The 14,701-nt window shown below is 39.2% G+C and overlaps 1 protein-coding gene across 2 annotated transcripts in view; it reads left to right on the top strand.

The window, feature by feature from the left end:
- grin2bb (glutamate receptor, ionotropic, N-methyl D-aspartate 2B, genome duplicate b) overlaps positions 1-14,701 on the top strand; it is a 123,765-nt gene that overhangs the window by 66,822 nt on the left and 42,242 nt on the right. For both annotated transcript variants that reach the window (XM_072383352.1, XM_072383351.1), the window contains exons 4-6: positions 2,503-2,646; positions 5,363-5,633; positions 6,843-7,035. In XM_072383352.1, coding sequence (XP_072239453.1) covers positions 2,503-2,646; positions 5,363-5,633; positions 6,843-7,035 — 608 coding nt within the window. The remainder of the gene's footprint in view (positions 1-2,502; positions 2,647-5,362; positions 5,634-6,842; positions 7,036-14,701) is intronic.

Below are 14,701 nucleotides of genomic sequence, written 5' to 3'. Positions count from 1 at the left end.
AACGGACGAAGTAGAGCCCTCATGCTTTGTCCAAATGGCAAGTTTTGTTTCACAAGTGATTGCACCAGAACACCCCCCCTTCACTTAGAAAGAAATGATAAATGAAAAATAAGATGCCAAGATGGAACATGAGGACAGGATGTTGAAGGGCAAAAGAATCCTGTGTAAGTGAGAGGAATTTGAAAAGGATGATCCATAACATCAAAAAAATAAAGTAAATAAATGTGACTAAAAGTTTCTGTTTAGGGAAGATGACTCATATAAGATCATTACATAAGGAAAAAAATAAGTTAGACAGATAAACAGATAGACAGATAGACATATAGATAGATAGATAAACATAAGTTAGAATACAGTGACGTGGGAAACCCCAAAACAAGCAAATCTAATCACAGTTTTAAAAATGAAGGATACACCCCGTTATTAGCTCCTGCTAACAATAAAGAAAGCAAACGATATAACCAGCCTCATCCTCTGAAAGCATGATAGACATTTCAGTGGGGCTGACAGGTGGAAGTACAGATAGGGAACGTGGTTAAAGACAGATGGAATAATAATGTCAGAGTAAATTACATGTAACTCTCATCCTCACAGTTCATTTAAACCCGCTTTGTTGAAGCTGAAAGGCTCAAACAATTATAAGTTTTAATGAAGACATGGGCTTAGAGGTGAGTGTTGCATTGGCTGTCAATCATGTGTGAGAAAACTGTCATTACCTTCCTAAACAGAGTGGAGTGTGCATTTTGTCAGTTTGGGTAATGCGTCAGGGCTCAGCCTGCGCACACACACTCCTTACCCAATCATTCCCAACACTGCCAGTCACTCTACTATCCCTTACTTCTCCAATGCTATTACCAGATCATTATATGAGTATGTATAGGAGTAGCATACATGGTCCGTTTACATTTGGCTTTTGTTAACTCCATTAAATCGAGAGCAGGCATTAAACATTTTCATATGCATTAAGAGTGTTTTCTTTACCTGGTCGATGGCGGCAAGGTAAGTTATACCTTGCTGGAGCCTATCCCAGCAATCGGGCAAAAAGCGGGGGTCGCCAGTCCATCACAGGGCCACATAGAGACAAACGAGACAAACAACCACACACGCTCACACTAAGGACAATTTAGAGTAACCAATTAACCTAACATGTTTTTGGATGGTGGGAGGAAGCCGGAGAGAACCCACACATACACGGGGAGACCATGCAAACTCCCCACAGAAGGGCCCCAGGTAGGGATTGAGACTGGAACCCTCTTGCTGACATGCATGTCATTAATTTAAACTGACCATAGGAGTAAGTTTTAGCATGCATGGTTGTTTGTCTGTTGCTGACGCTAAGACCCTGGATTAGTGGCCTGTCCGAAAGCTATTGGGCACCCTAAACTCTAAATAGGATGAGGCAGACACGGAAAATTAAGGAATGAATAACATCTGTGTTTAGTCTGAGAACTGATCGATCTCTCTTAGACTGGGATTAGCCACACAAGTGAAGAGCAGAGAGGAAACAACAGACATAAGCAGAAAATCAAGCCATGCAGTACTTTCCCAGAAGTGTTTTTTTTTTGTTCTTTAGAATTTAACCACAGCGAAGCGTTCAGTAAATAGTGTTTCAATTGTCAGTTTTTCCTGATAATTGCATCTTTTCTCTTTACAAATTCTAACTGACTACTGTTGCAAATTATACCTTTGAGCAGTTGGCAGTGTTTAAGCATGACTCAACACCTCCAATCATCTCAGCCTGCTCTGAATACTATGTCTCTATTATGAGCAAACTGAAGACCACTGACATGACGGTGCTCTCATTACAGCCCCACCGCCATGTCGCCTTCAGTTTTTTTCAGTTGTAAATAATCCGTCTTGACTTTTAGGTCCCCATGACTTGTTTAGCTGTTTTACATGACTGACTGACCTGCCCTTGACCATCTTTCTGCAACAAACAAGCTCCTGAAGCGACAGGGGAGCTTCCTCTTTAAACTCCCCTTCCCTTTACTTTGAAAAAAATGTTTTGACAAAGATTTATGTCTGCATATTTAATGCCCGACAATAAGTATACTGCACCAGGTGTCCATTTACATATCGAGCTCTACATAGCAAACTACAGTATATACACCCCTCGATAGTAACATTTTTACAATTTGACTATTTGTTCCATTTGTCTGTCTATTTATAATGATTATACAATGATCAAATTTCCCTTTGGGGACTGATGAAACATTTTTGAACTGGAAGTGAAATGTCACCCTGACTGTTTGAATCTTTATTCATTTCTTTTTTTTTTTGTGGCATAATAGGAAGTAAAGGATTATGAATACATTGTTGCATCTTCTGTATAGCATAAACAGGGAATAGACAACTGAGACATAAACAACTCTATATTTGGTCCTGAAGTTTTCAGGAGCTGGACAGTCTCCATAATCATCTGTGCCCTACCTTCCAGTTGTCTCTCATACTGAATGACTCATGACCTTGTTTCCTGATTAGCTCTGTGTCTCTGGTTTCCAGGACGACCACTCCATGTTCTTCCAGTTCGGCCCATCCATCGAGCAGCAGGCCTCTGTCATGTTGAACATTATGGAGGAGTATGACTGGTACATCTTTTCTATAGTCACCACTTACTACCCCGGTTACGAGGACTTTGTCAACAAGGTAAATAAAGAACGTTTTGATTGAAGACATAAGTTTAATGCACATATTAATATATTATAAAAATATATGTGATGTATTTTTTTATTGGAAGGTGACCTTGGGTGACTTGAAAGGCACCTCAAAATAGAATGTGTTATTATTATTATTAGTAGTAGTAGTATTATCATTATTATTATTATTATTATTATTATTATTATTATTATTATTGTTATTATTATATCACAAACTATAGTATATTGTATCTACATTGTGTCAGCTACATATTAGTTAGCATACCTGTTTGAAAAGCATTAAGGCCAAAAATATGAGGAGAATGTTATTCACAATTATATACATATTCCTATCATATGAACTGACTCCAGAAGTAGCAGCATTTTTACATATAAAGCTAACAGTCATCTACTCATTCAACCATAGATTTAAATTATAGATGATCCCATTAATTCCACTTGTTTTAATTTTTTGTTAGAGGTTTGACAAAATGTAGCTCCTTTGATAAGATTTATGTCTTATATTAGATTATTTTATGTTACGTTAAGTGTAGGTACAAGAAATCCTCCAGTCGTATAAGTTGTTTGCTCATATCCTTTAATGCGACCCATTATGGTGTCCTGTAAAGCATGGCCACCCACAGCAGCAATAGGTTTTTCACCTCTGACTTGTGCTCAGTTCATAACACAACAACACTTTACTAAAACACTTTAGTCACTTCCTGAATGGGTTTGGGAGATAAAATGAGTTGGTTTGTTAAAAATATCCTTCTTTTTACAGCGTGACCATTATACTCATGGATGCCATTTTGCTGGTTGCCGTGGTTACATGTAAACCAAACACCTTTCAACTAAACTTTATCACATACTGGTTGGGTTTAGCCAATAACTTTACTGGTTAAAAACTTCTTGGTTAAGGTTGAAGAACATCACTATTAGGATTAAAATATATCATGTTTTACATTGCGGCTGTTACATTCCATGATGCTATTTTTACAGTTCAAACGAAGCTGCTCTCACTAGTTGGTTACATATTCTTCAAATGCAATTATAAACACATGAACAGAGTCTGGTAAGGACTATGTATGCGAGTTGGTGAAATGATCCAAACAAATGTTACTCTTTCTGAGAATAAAGCTGCCTCGTTTTAAGCCATGATTTCAAGCGTTTAAAAATTATAAGGTTTGTCAGAGTCTGATGTCAGTGGACAGTTTGTTCCATTTCATTTTCTGACTGCTTTAAAGGAGAAGGTAAAGGAGATTGGCCGAACATGTCAGCCTGCTTATCTCCAGGGCAGAGAAAAGACTCTTAAAAGTGGACGGCATGAGATCCTGAATAACTTTGAACATCAGACATACATCTGAGAGGGAGAAAGTTATTGAAAGTCAGCTAATCATATTTCATGATAATATTGCCACAGTGACTGTGTCTTTGCCTTGAACAAAGTTAAAGAAACAATCTAGTTTAAAAAAAAAAAGAAACATAAATGTGGAAGAAGATACTTAGTGGCCGTACTCCTTTGAGGAGCTTTTCACAGTAGTCAGATTTACTTTATATCAACTGACTAATACGGGGTCAAGCAAAAGTTTGGTCAAAATTTCTGTTACCGTGACAAGTAAAAGATGAATTAATCTCCAAAAGGTATCAAGTTAAAGATGACACATTTCTCCAACATTTTGAACAAGATTTTTAATAACATACAAAGAAAAACAAACAAAAAGAAAACCCTGCATGGTCAGAACTTTGCAGCAACCAGTATCACAGCTTCGAGCACTCTTTGTTATGGTGGTACATTGTGGATTTTGAGGTGTGTTGAGGATCATTTGCCATCTTCTTTTCATCCTCAACTTAATTACAGTTTGATGTTTGCCTCCTGAATCTGAGTCTTTCTTGACGATGGCTGTAAATAAGCCTAACTAATCCGAAACCATTTATCTGAAACCTTTGCATGGTGTATCTTCTCTTTTTTTCCTTTTCAACAAAACTGCACACCGACTTTGTTTAAGTAATTGAAAGGAAAGTGTAATCTGAGATCAGGTCATGTTCTACTCACTTAATCATCTACAACACCAGAAATTTTGGGAGGTCCAAACTTTCAGTTGCGACGGTATTTTTGAACACAAACAAAGCCCCACTGACCCCTGCAAATAAAGCTTAAACCTGTTTGTGTCTGTGTGGAGACGCATTACTAGAATCCTAATTTCTGCCATCCCTTTGTCCTTTACTCTTTCAATACAACAGAAAATGATGCAGTAATGGGCAAACAAACTTTGAGCAATTTGTTGCTTATCATATGACTTGCACAACTCCTTTATGTATTGATTTATTCAAGGAACAGTCATTATTTTTTTGTCATCTAAATGCCGTGTAAAAGTAGGAGATTCACAAAAATAAATGTGGAGAGGAGACAGTCCTAAAATGACTTTTTGTCTTGCTGCTCATTTATCTGTGTGTGGCTCTGTGTTATTGGTTTCCAACACTGTGTGTGGAAATAGCCTCAAGATTAGTAATTATCAAATCTCACTCTTGTTGTGTTAAAAAAATAAACTCGACCACTGCTTCCAACTCTCAGGAGATGTGTAAAGACAAACTGGCAATCTGGGAGCCGCAGGAGGAGGAGGATAAGACATCTCAGTCAGTTTTGTTCCAGTATCTCTCCTTCACAGCTCCACTGAATGTGAGCAGCCTAAACTTTTTCAAGCCTTCTCTTCTTTTTCTCAAACAAGATCCGCAGCACCATTGAGAACAGCTTTGTGGGCTGGGAGCTAGAAGAAGTTCTCCTGCTGGACATGTCAGTGGATGATGGAGACTCCAAGATCCAGAACCAGATGAAGAAACTGCAGAGTCCCGTCATTCTTCTCTACTGCACAAAGGAGGAGGCTACCACGATTTTTGAGGTGGCCCATTCTGTGGGCCTCACGGGTTACGGCTACACTTGGATCGTGCCCTCACTGGTGGCTGGTGATGCAGACCATGTTCCCACTGTCTTCCCTATAGGTACACCACATATCATTCGTTTATATCAGTAACATCATTTAAACCTAAGAATGCAGTATAACGTAGTAGAACTTCAGTGAGGAATGGCTGAAATAGAATCAGTATCCCAATAACTGATCCCAATTTTATGCTTAGAGGGACCAGGATGAACCAGAAACTTGCTTTTTAGAAAGGCTAAATTATACTAGATAGTATTGCTCCATAGTAAGTAAGGTCTCAGAAAACTTTGTTGCGGGGTACAGGCATGAGGAACAGATGGGCCTGTTTGCATATGCAAATGTCCTCTTAGTGGATTTGCAGTACACTGACAGCCTCTGGTAGGATGTACTGGTACTCATTTCTGTTATCCTCAACGAGATTGGCTTATATTTTGTTTAGTTTAGTAATGAACTTTTTCATGTCTGAATTTTACAAAGTCATTTTAATCCAGAAACTCTTTCAAATGTTAGACATGTGTGGCCTTCCAAGCATCACAGTTTTTTTGTTTGTTTTTTGTCATAGACTGTCATCTAAATAAAGTTTCAGTTCGGATTTCACTGAAAACCTTGATAAACAGAATTCCCAGATGTCGTGTTGAAAATATTTCTCCTGGACATCAGCCTATTTATCAGTGTTTTTTTTTTTGTGAACCCATCCAGTCACTAAGCATTTTTGAAGCTGTTTATCAAAACTGCAGAACGTTTTGCTCCTATTTGTTCCACTTGCTTGAGTTGCTAAAAAAACTAAAAAACTAACTGGTGTTTTTTGAAGCTGAAAGAAACACAGATGCTGGCTGAAATGCAGATTTACCTTCATCAACTTAATCCAACCAGCCGTGGAAAATTACCTAAAATGCAGTTGTTTGCGCGTAAGAAATGGATGCTGACATGGGATAGGCAGCCATTTCTCATGCTTGAAAAGTCAAGTGAAATAAAATTAGCAGAGGGGGGACCAAAGTTTAGACTGATGCTCTAATTTTTTTCCAAAGATTTAACCTTTAGGAGCATTTCTAAAGTGAATAGTGACATTTCACATAGAGTGAGTATTGTAGGTTAATGTAGTGTGGGATTAATTGTACTCTTAATTTAGCTTCTAGAATGCTTTCATTTTTCTATCACCCTTTTCACCTCTGGACATTTTTTTCTCACACTGTTCTGTCTCTCTCCCCTCTTTTTCTTCCTATATCCCTGTCTCTCACCTAATTTCTCTCTCTCTCGCTCTCTCTCTCAGGGCTTATCTCTGTGTCATATGATGAATGGGACTACAACATCGAGGCCAGGGTACGTGACGCAGTGGCTGTCATTGCCACAGCAACCTCCACCATGATGTTGGACCGAGGGCCACACACCCTGCTGAAGTCGAGCTGCCTCGGGACACCTGACAAAAAGGGCTCCAACACTGGTCACTCCAAAGAAATCTTGAAGTGAGTCAATACTCACTGGATGGTAGCAGCAGGCTTTAAATACAATTTCTGCCAATTAAGACTGACAATGTTTGGGTACAACAACACCACCCTAACTGTTCTCAGTCATAGTTTAACAGATGTAACTGGCCTCAGCAGAGCTGCCATGGTGTGGATTTTTGGATAGCTGAAGTGGTGTGCATGGATCGGGGCTGTAGTTAAAGGGATTGTAGAGCAGTGTCGATTTTTTTTAACTTTCACAAAATCAGACATTGATTGAACTGTGTGTTAATCCCAACCAGATCACGTGTTGACATCCACTTTCTATGTCTTGCTGCTGTTTACCTTGTCACAAATGCTAATTTTTAACCAAGAGATTGCTGGATTGAGACTCGCCCTGTAAGTTTTTTCAACAATCTTTTCTACTTCACACTTGTGATTCCTAATTACTTTTCGACTGTACTTTCAAAAGTATGTTGTTTGGGTTAGAAATAATGTACCTGCTTAGGTCTGTATGTTACAAAGTCCATGCTGAGACAGTTACCAAAAGCCACATGGTGACAGTTTCCACATTTATACTAATGCATTGTGATTCCCATCAAGTCACAAAACACTGCCCAACAACAAACAGCAGCCTGTGATGACGTTACCATCTCACACTTTACGATTTACATTACGATTTACATTACATTGCTGTGTGGGGTTTTCTTTTAGTTAAAGAGACGTTGTTTGGGAGATATTCAAATTTGGTACGTTAAAGACGTCTTTAGCCAAGTCTCTTAGGATACTGATAAATGCGCACCAATAGAATGAGACCATTAGACCCATTTATTTAGATAAAACAAGATGGAACCTCAAACATAACTAGACCTGGGGCCTCATGTACAAAGACTTGCGTGGATTTCCTACTGAAACATGGCGTACACTCAAACCAAAATGCCCTTCAATGTACAAAAATATCCGGATGTATCAATTTTGTTTGTACATCCCAATCAACGTGGAATTGAGCGCACATGTCAAAGTACCCGACTCCACCCTGTCCACGCCCCTACTTAGATATGCAAATCATATTTAAATGAGCCCTGCACCTGCAATTCCTCTCTCTGCACAATCAGAAAATAAAGAAAAAAGAATGAGTAAGACGGAAAAAAGAATAACTTAACAGAAAGCAAGATGGAGGCGCTACTTTCTGAAGTGGAGGCCCGCAAAAATGTGCTCTTTGGCACGCTGTCCTACGACATAAGCAGCAAACGTAAGAGGAGTAGGTGGGAGAGCGTGAGCAAGGCCTTTAATGCTGTGGGGTCTGAGAAGCGCACACAAGCAGAGGTGAAAAAGAAGTGGTCCGATATTAAGGTGGATGTGAAGCGGAGACTGGCTGCCCACCGCCGAAGTGTGGCCAAAACAGGCGGGGGAGGCTGTTTGAACAGAGAGTCGGCACAACTATGGGTGACACTGCTCTCTCAGGGTTGGTGGGTGTGGGAGTGTGGGTGACTCTGATTACCCCCAAGGTAAATACCTATATTTGTGTTACTCACAACAAACTTGTTCATTCAGTAACCTAGTGCAGAAGTGCGCCGGGGAAAAGGTAAGGCTGATTAAGACATTTCACACTTTATGCACAGGGTTATTAACATTTGCACACAGAGACGATCAGGGGCTTGTTAGAAAGATCTTAAGCTGTTGTTTAACCAGCAAAAAACAGCAAGTTACTAACTTTAACCACCAACTATGATGCTGTGAAGACGGGATAGAAATTGGGGACGCACATGCTCAATGCACGTCACAGGGAATAATATTAGGACAATTACACGAATAAAGTTATTCACCAAGAAGCCACCAATCCCGCACAGTGCCAGCATGTAGTCTGTTCCCGACAATTCTGTTACTGAATGTATGAATCGTGCGTTGAACCAGGCCACCCCCACAAAGTATTTGCGCATCACATACGATCTGTACATTGATGGAATGAAAATGTTTCCTGTTGATATACAAATTCATCACGTGATGGCGCTTTTATATCACTATGTGTGCAGTCGATAGCTCTGATTACATTAGGAAAACCGGCTCTCGCTTCAGATTGTGCTTCAGTGTTGGCCTGTTTAACTGCATTGTGGGAATTTGATATACCTGGCTGAGATGCAGATAATTCCATCCCACTCGGCTGGCATGGTTCGGCTCAGGGTCGACTGGCACAGTCCCAATCGGTTGGCCAGCTCCCTCTGGAAAGCCCCGGTTACTTAAACCCCAGTGTGCACATCACCTGTGGCACAAGCGCTCCGCAGCTCTGTACACAGTTCCAGGAGGATTGCCCTCAAAACGACTGATGAGCCAGTTGTCATCATGTGCCAGCAAATCCTCTCAGTCTCTTAACACGCACTCTCTTCCAATCGCTAAAGCAGTTTTTAATGGTATGCATTGCAACACTTTGTGCATGCTTTTATATCCACTCATGTAATTGCAGACACATGGGTGTGTTAATTGTTCACGTGTCTCAAATGTCACTCACTCATTCTGAGGACAAATTGTGTTCACATTTATTTATTATAACAGTTTCCCAACATCAGCTCTAAGTGTCGCCAAAGACTCAACAGCTGTAGAAAAGTGCGTACGACAACCCTGAAGTTGACGTGAGGCACCGCACATTTCCACGGTCATTTCACTGTTGATACATCTGATCGTTGACGTGAAAAAGTGTGTACGCAACTTTTTTGTGCTTTTTTGTACATGAGGCCCCTGGTGTTTTACTTTGCCCTCATCATAGCATTGAGATCCAGGTTTTCTAGCTCAAACTCGGATTATTTCAGTTCTTTCTTGCTTTTTAATGCAGCCTGAAGCCAGTTTCACTTTACCGCCTCAGTGAATGCTTCTTTCCTTTATCACAACCTCTGCTAAGAAGATTACTGAACAAGTTGTTTCAGTTTGTTGTTTGTTCTTTTGTTTATTTGCACAATTACTCAAAACTTCCTGAAAGAATTTACATAAAAAATAGCCAGAGGTGTGGCATGACCCAGATTAGAAGTGATTAACTTTTGATGTTGATCTGGATTTTTTGATTCAGCCTCGGTGGAACCTCACACTGCTCTTATTTCCAATGTGGTGCCGATCATTTTGTACCCTGTGTTGTTGGTGGTTGATATTGGCCTGAGTAAAAGTAAAAGCAACAGCAAAAAAAAACTGTTGTAGCAGCTTTCAACCACTGCTTCTCAAACTGTGACAAAAGGAAAATGAAAAGGCAATGAGTAAGATCATTTGCAGGGCTCAGTTAACCATATTATCCATGTTTTTTAACTCAAATTTGAGCTAAATGAATGGATCACTAAAAGAAGATTAGAACATTTTTGTTTGGTTTCAGTAAGTGAATCACATAGATCTATACACACATTCACTTTAACATTGCAGACACAATCCCCAGGGAGAGCCCAAATTTGTGTAAGCAGTCAATAAAAGCTAAAACACAAACTGAGCATAGACGCTTATTTAGCTCTCAGACTAATAACAAGATCTCCTTATATCTCTATCTTGACCCACAGCCATCTTTAAATGAAAACATCCCTCTTTTCCTCTTCCTCTGAACCGGCTTATTCTGCTTTGTTGGCACATAGCAGAGTAATAATTAATCCTCATTTAACTTCATAGGGCATGCTTTTACTGTTCACATTGATCAGAGATTCCACAGCTAATTAAATGCCTGGGGATGTCTGGATTTTTTTTGGACGGGGGGGGGTTCCACAAACACATGCTTGTGCATTGGGTTGACATAGTATTTAAGTAGTTTTTTCTGAGTTTTATAAAATTTTAGACATACAGATATCATCCTCCATTATAAATACCATTTCTTAGTCTGTATCTTGCTTCTTGTTGTTCTTGTTTTTCATCATACTAAATATTTTGATTATTTTTATCTACATTGTCACGTTAAATTTGATGAATGTTTGGAGAAAGGGAAATATTATGCAATATTATTAATATCCAGGTGGAGGTTTATTTTTGGTCTTGTTTCTGTGTTTAATATCAGGACCACTTATGCGTGCCATTTAGGATTCAGCCACCAACAGCAGATAACAATAAGACTACAGCCATGAATATTTCAGTCCCCAATGGACACCACCAGACACAGGGTTAGCTCTCAATCATCCCTCAGGCACACACCTAGGATGCTACTGTGGGGTGCGAGTGTGTGCATGTGCATGTGTCGAGAGTGCTCTGTAGGAATATGTGTTCTCTAACCAGCCATTCCATTTTTCTCCATTCCACTGAGTAAAACATTTGGATCGCTGGATCTTGATGGTGACTCCAGGGTCTTGAGAGAGCCAAACAAACACAAATACACTAGCTGCACACACTTAATTCCTCCTATTCCATCCTCTCATTCCCCACGAGACAAAAGCAATAATAAGGCCATATGTCTCTGCGTGGTCCTGAATGGCTACAGGCCACTGTGGGCTGCATGCCTGCTGCATTAGCATTGCATCCTGTCAGCGCTGATGGACAGAGATGAGACACCATTGTGAGTCACTCTCTTAAATATGTTTAGGGGCTGCTGACCTTATGAGGGCACTTATACACACACACAAACATGCATACATAAATACATGCAAACACTCTCCAGCGTTGATACCAACACACATAAGCAAAATGAACAAGGAGCTCGTGGAGCCAGCCATTGTTTCCTGTGTGACAGAGAGGGCAGGGACACGTGGTAATGAGAAAATGGGCTCTGAGTGGTTTCGGATTAAACTCTAAGGGGCCTATTTGTGTGTGTGTGTGTGTATATGTAGGAAGTTGCTCTCCCCAGAGCAACTTTTTATTATCGCTGCTATTGTTTGTTGTTGAGTGTGTGTATTCAGATTCTCTTTCAAATCCCTGTGCTGATATATAAATATGTCACTGGTAGATATGATGTAAGAGATAACTGCATTGTGTTTGCTTTCATGTGATAAGATGAGACTTCTTTTTTTTTTTCTTCGTGTCTGTGGGCTGGTTGTGGGCTTCTTTCTTCGGTTGAGTTTCAGTAGAAAACCTTCTCCAAAGACTGCTAAACATTCTTGCTGCTTCTCACGCACACAAGGCAAGCGTGCTGCTCCCATTTTATGTCATCCTTAAAGTAGTTTCTTCAAGCAGCAGGAGAGCAGCTTTATTGCATTTCCTAATGGGCACAATAAAAGTGTCTGTCTTACAAATCCTGTGTCTATTAGGATGCAAGTTGGTCGTTCTATTGTGCTTCTGGGTATCTAAAGCACAAATGACCATCACTTCTCTCAGCATCTTCCTTGCAAGTGAAGCGTATCTGACTATCAATAGATGCAGTTGTGTTGCCTGCCTGTTGTAACACTCTGTTTCAATTTTCCTCCTCTCATGTCTTTCTTTCTTTTGTTTACAGTTCTTTTTACTTTTCCATCTCCCTCTCTGTAATACTCAGACATCAGTCTATTTTCCATGAAAAGGTCTTTCATGAAGCTAAAATGGAAAGTCAGTATGTAATGGTCCCTCTCCTTCACACCCCGACCCTGTTTTTCTTTTTCTTTTCCTCATTCAATACATTTTCTAGTAATTTTCTATGTATAAATCCTATAAATGAAAGGAAAGAAGAAGGATTAGTGCAGTTCTGAGAAAAATTACTTATATACAGTGTAAATTGATTTTCTGTCCTCTGCCTGTTTATGACTGATCACTACAAAGGACTTATTTTTACTTCAACAGAAATAACCAGTCAATATGTCGAATTAACTTTTTACTTATTGAAATGTTCTTATTGGATCATTGTTTACATCTCTAGTTCTGTATCTGCTGCTCACTGTGTTTTCAGTACCATATGTGAGAGCTGACCATTGGATTTTTGATTTTTTTTTTAAATATTTTGTAGGAATATACAGTACATTTTACTCATAAGCTATAATGAGCTATCAAGGATTTTCACACATATCAATGTTGAGAGGGAAAGGGATCACATGACAGTATGTTGGAATAATCTTAGAAACCAAAGTCACATATTCAAATTGTCTTTTTTGACTGAGCAAAAGTCTAAAGATTCAGATTACAGTAAAACAAATCATCAAGTCCTCCATTTGAGAAAATGGAAAACATGTGAGTGTCTTGAGGCTACATTGCACTGCTCTAAGGGTAAAGATATTCATATATTTTACATCAATAATGCCCCCCACCCACCACCACCACCATATCCTGCCAAGTTAGGAACATTCTCTACGTTCTCTGGACTGATTAAACCAAGATCAACCTGAACCACAGCGATGAAACGAAAGAAAATCTAAAGAAGAGTAAGTACACAACATTGTGTGTAAAACATATAAACTAACACTGGAGTCCCTCACCTGATATCAAACTGACTGAGCTGCATTTCACATGTAAAAGATCAAACTAAAAGAAGAAAAAGCTGGACAAAACCTCACAAGCCAAATGCACTTCATCCAATTACTGAAACAAAAAAATCTTGATTAAAGAAATTTTGTTTCCAAGCCCTCTTTGTAAAAAAATGTCTTTAAGAAGCAAAAATAATCAGCTGATTACATAAATAAGGGATGAAATATGGAAGCCAGTAAAAAACATAAATGCTTCAGTTATAGAACCATTGACACACTGTGTAAATCAGACTTTAATCAACTTTCAGACAAGCATTAATTAGGGGAGAAGCAACTGTCAGACTTGAAGTATTCCAGCATGCATCAGCTGGTTAGTGAAGGGATCATCAGAAACATTTTAGGAAAACTTTCTCAACCATTAAGTTCTAAATTAGCTGTTTATCTTTATTAAGAACACAATATTCATGTTATGAATGACAGCAAAATCCAATTACAGAAAGTGTTTCTTCTTCTTCTTCAACAGAAATTGAGATTTTTTGACCATGGAAGGTCATTGTCCACAGCATTACACCCTTGTTCATATCTAATATGAGAGACTGCTCTCGCTGAAACGTGCTCTCTGTATTAAGACTCCACTGGTCTGATGTCTCCTGCTCCACAGACGCCCTAATGAGTGTGTTTACACCATCTGATTTGTGCCACCAGCAATAAATGAGCAATGGAATTATGCTGGGGTTTTGAATTTGCATATACAACCTTTTAAAATCATTATCAATTACAAGAAGACATATTTTTAAAATTATTCTTACCCACAACGATGGTGGAGCTGGTATTGTTTTCTCCATATGACTTTGTGTGTCTGTGTATGATCACAGCAAATTGGGCTCTTGTTGACAGCTAATACTGTAGGAACTACCACAAGGGAGGTTTTAAGAACTTTGCTAGGTGTTTATGCATTTGTCTATCTGTGCTCTGCAGCTTTGCAAGATATAGTCATTGGACATTGCATGTGTGTGGTTGAAATCAAAATAATGCTGTTGTCTGACAATGGACCAACTGACTCATGGTTACATGCAGGCCTTACTGCTGGAACAAGAGACCCATTACTTCTTTCCCGCTTTTAGCCCGTTATAAATGATCTCTTTGCCTGTTATCCGTGTCTGCAGCGTAAACATATGATATTTTCCACTATGTGGGTTCCCCAAGACGTCATTTGTGCTGCGAGATGGTCTTTATAAAACATGCTAACGTGACGATCAGGTACTTTATATTTAAAGGATGCAGATTTATAATAATCATTACACGTGATGAGGCAACAATAATGCTAATCAAGTTTGTTTTGAGTAAAAACTAGAATTAATGTAGAGTAA

The sequence above is a fragment of the Leuresthes tenuis genome, unplaced genomic scaffold, assembly GCF_036924035.1.
Source record: "Leuresthes tenuis unplaced genomic scaffold, fLeuTen1.0.hap1 SCAF_4, whole genome shotgun sequence".
In the NCBI taxonomy this organism is placed as follows: Eukaryota; Metazoa; Chordata; class Actinopteri; order Atheriniformes; family Atherinopsidae; genus Leuresthes; species Leuresthes tenuis.
Note: the sequence above shows the minus strand (reverse complement) of the source record. Positions and strands in the feature narration are given on the sequence as shown.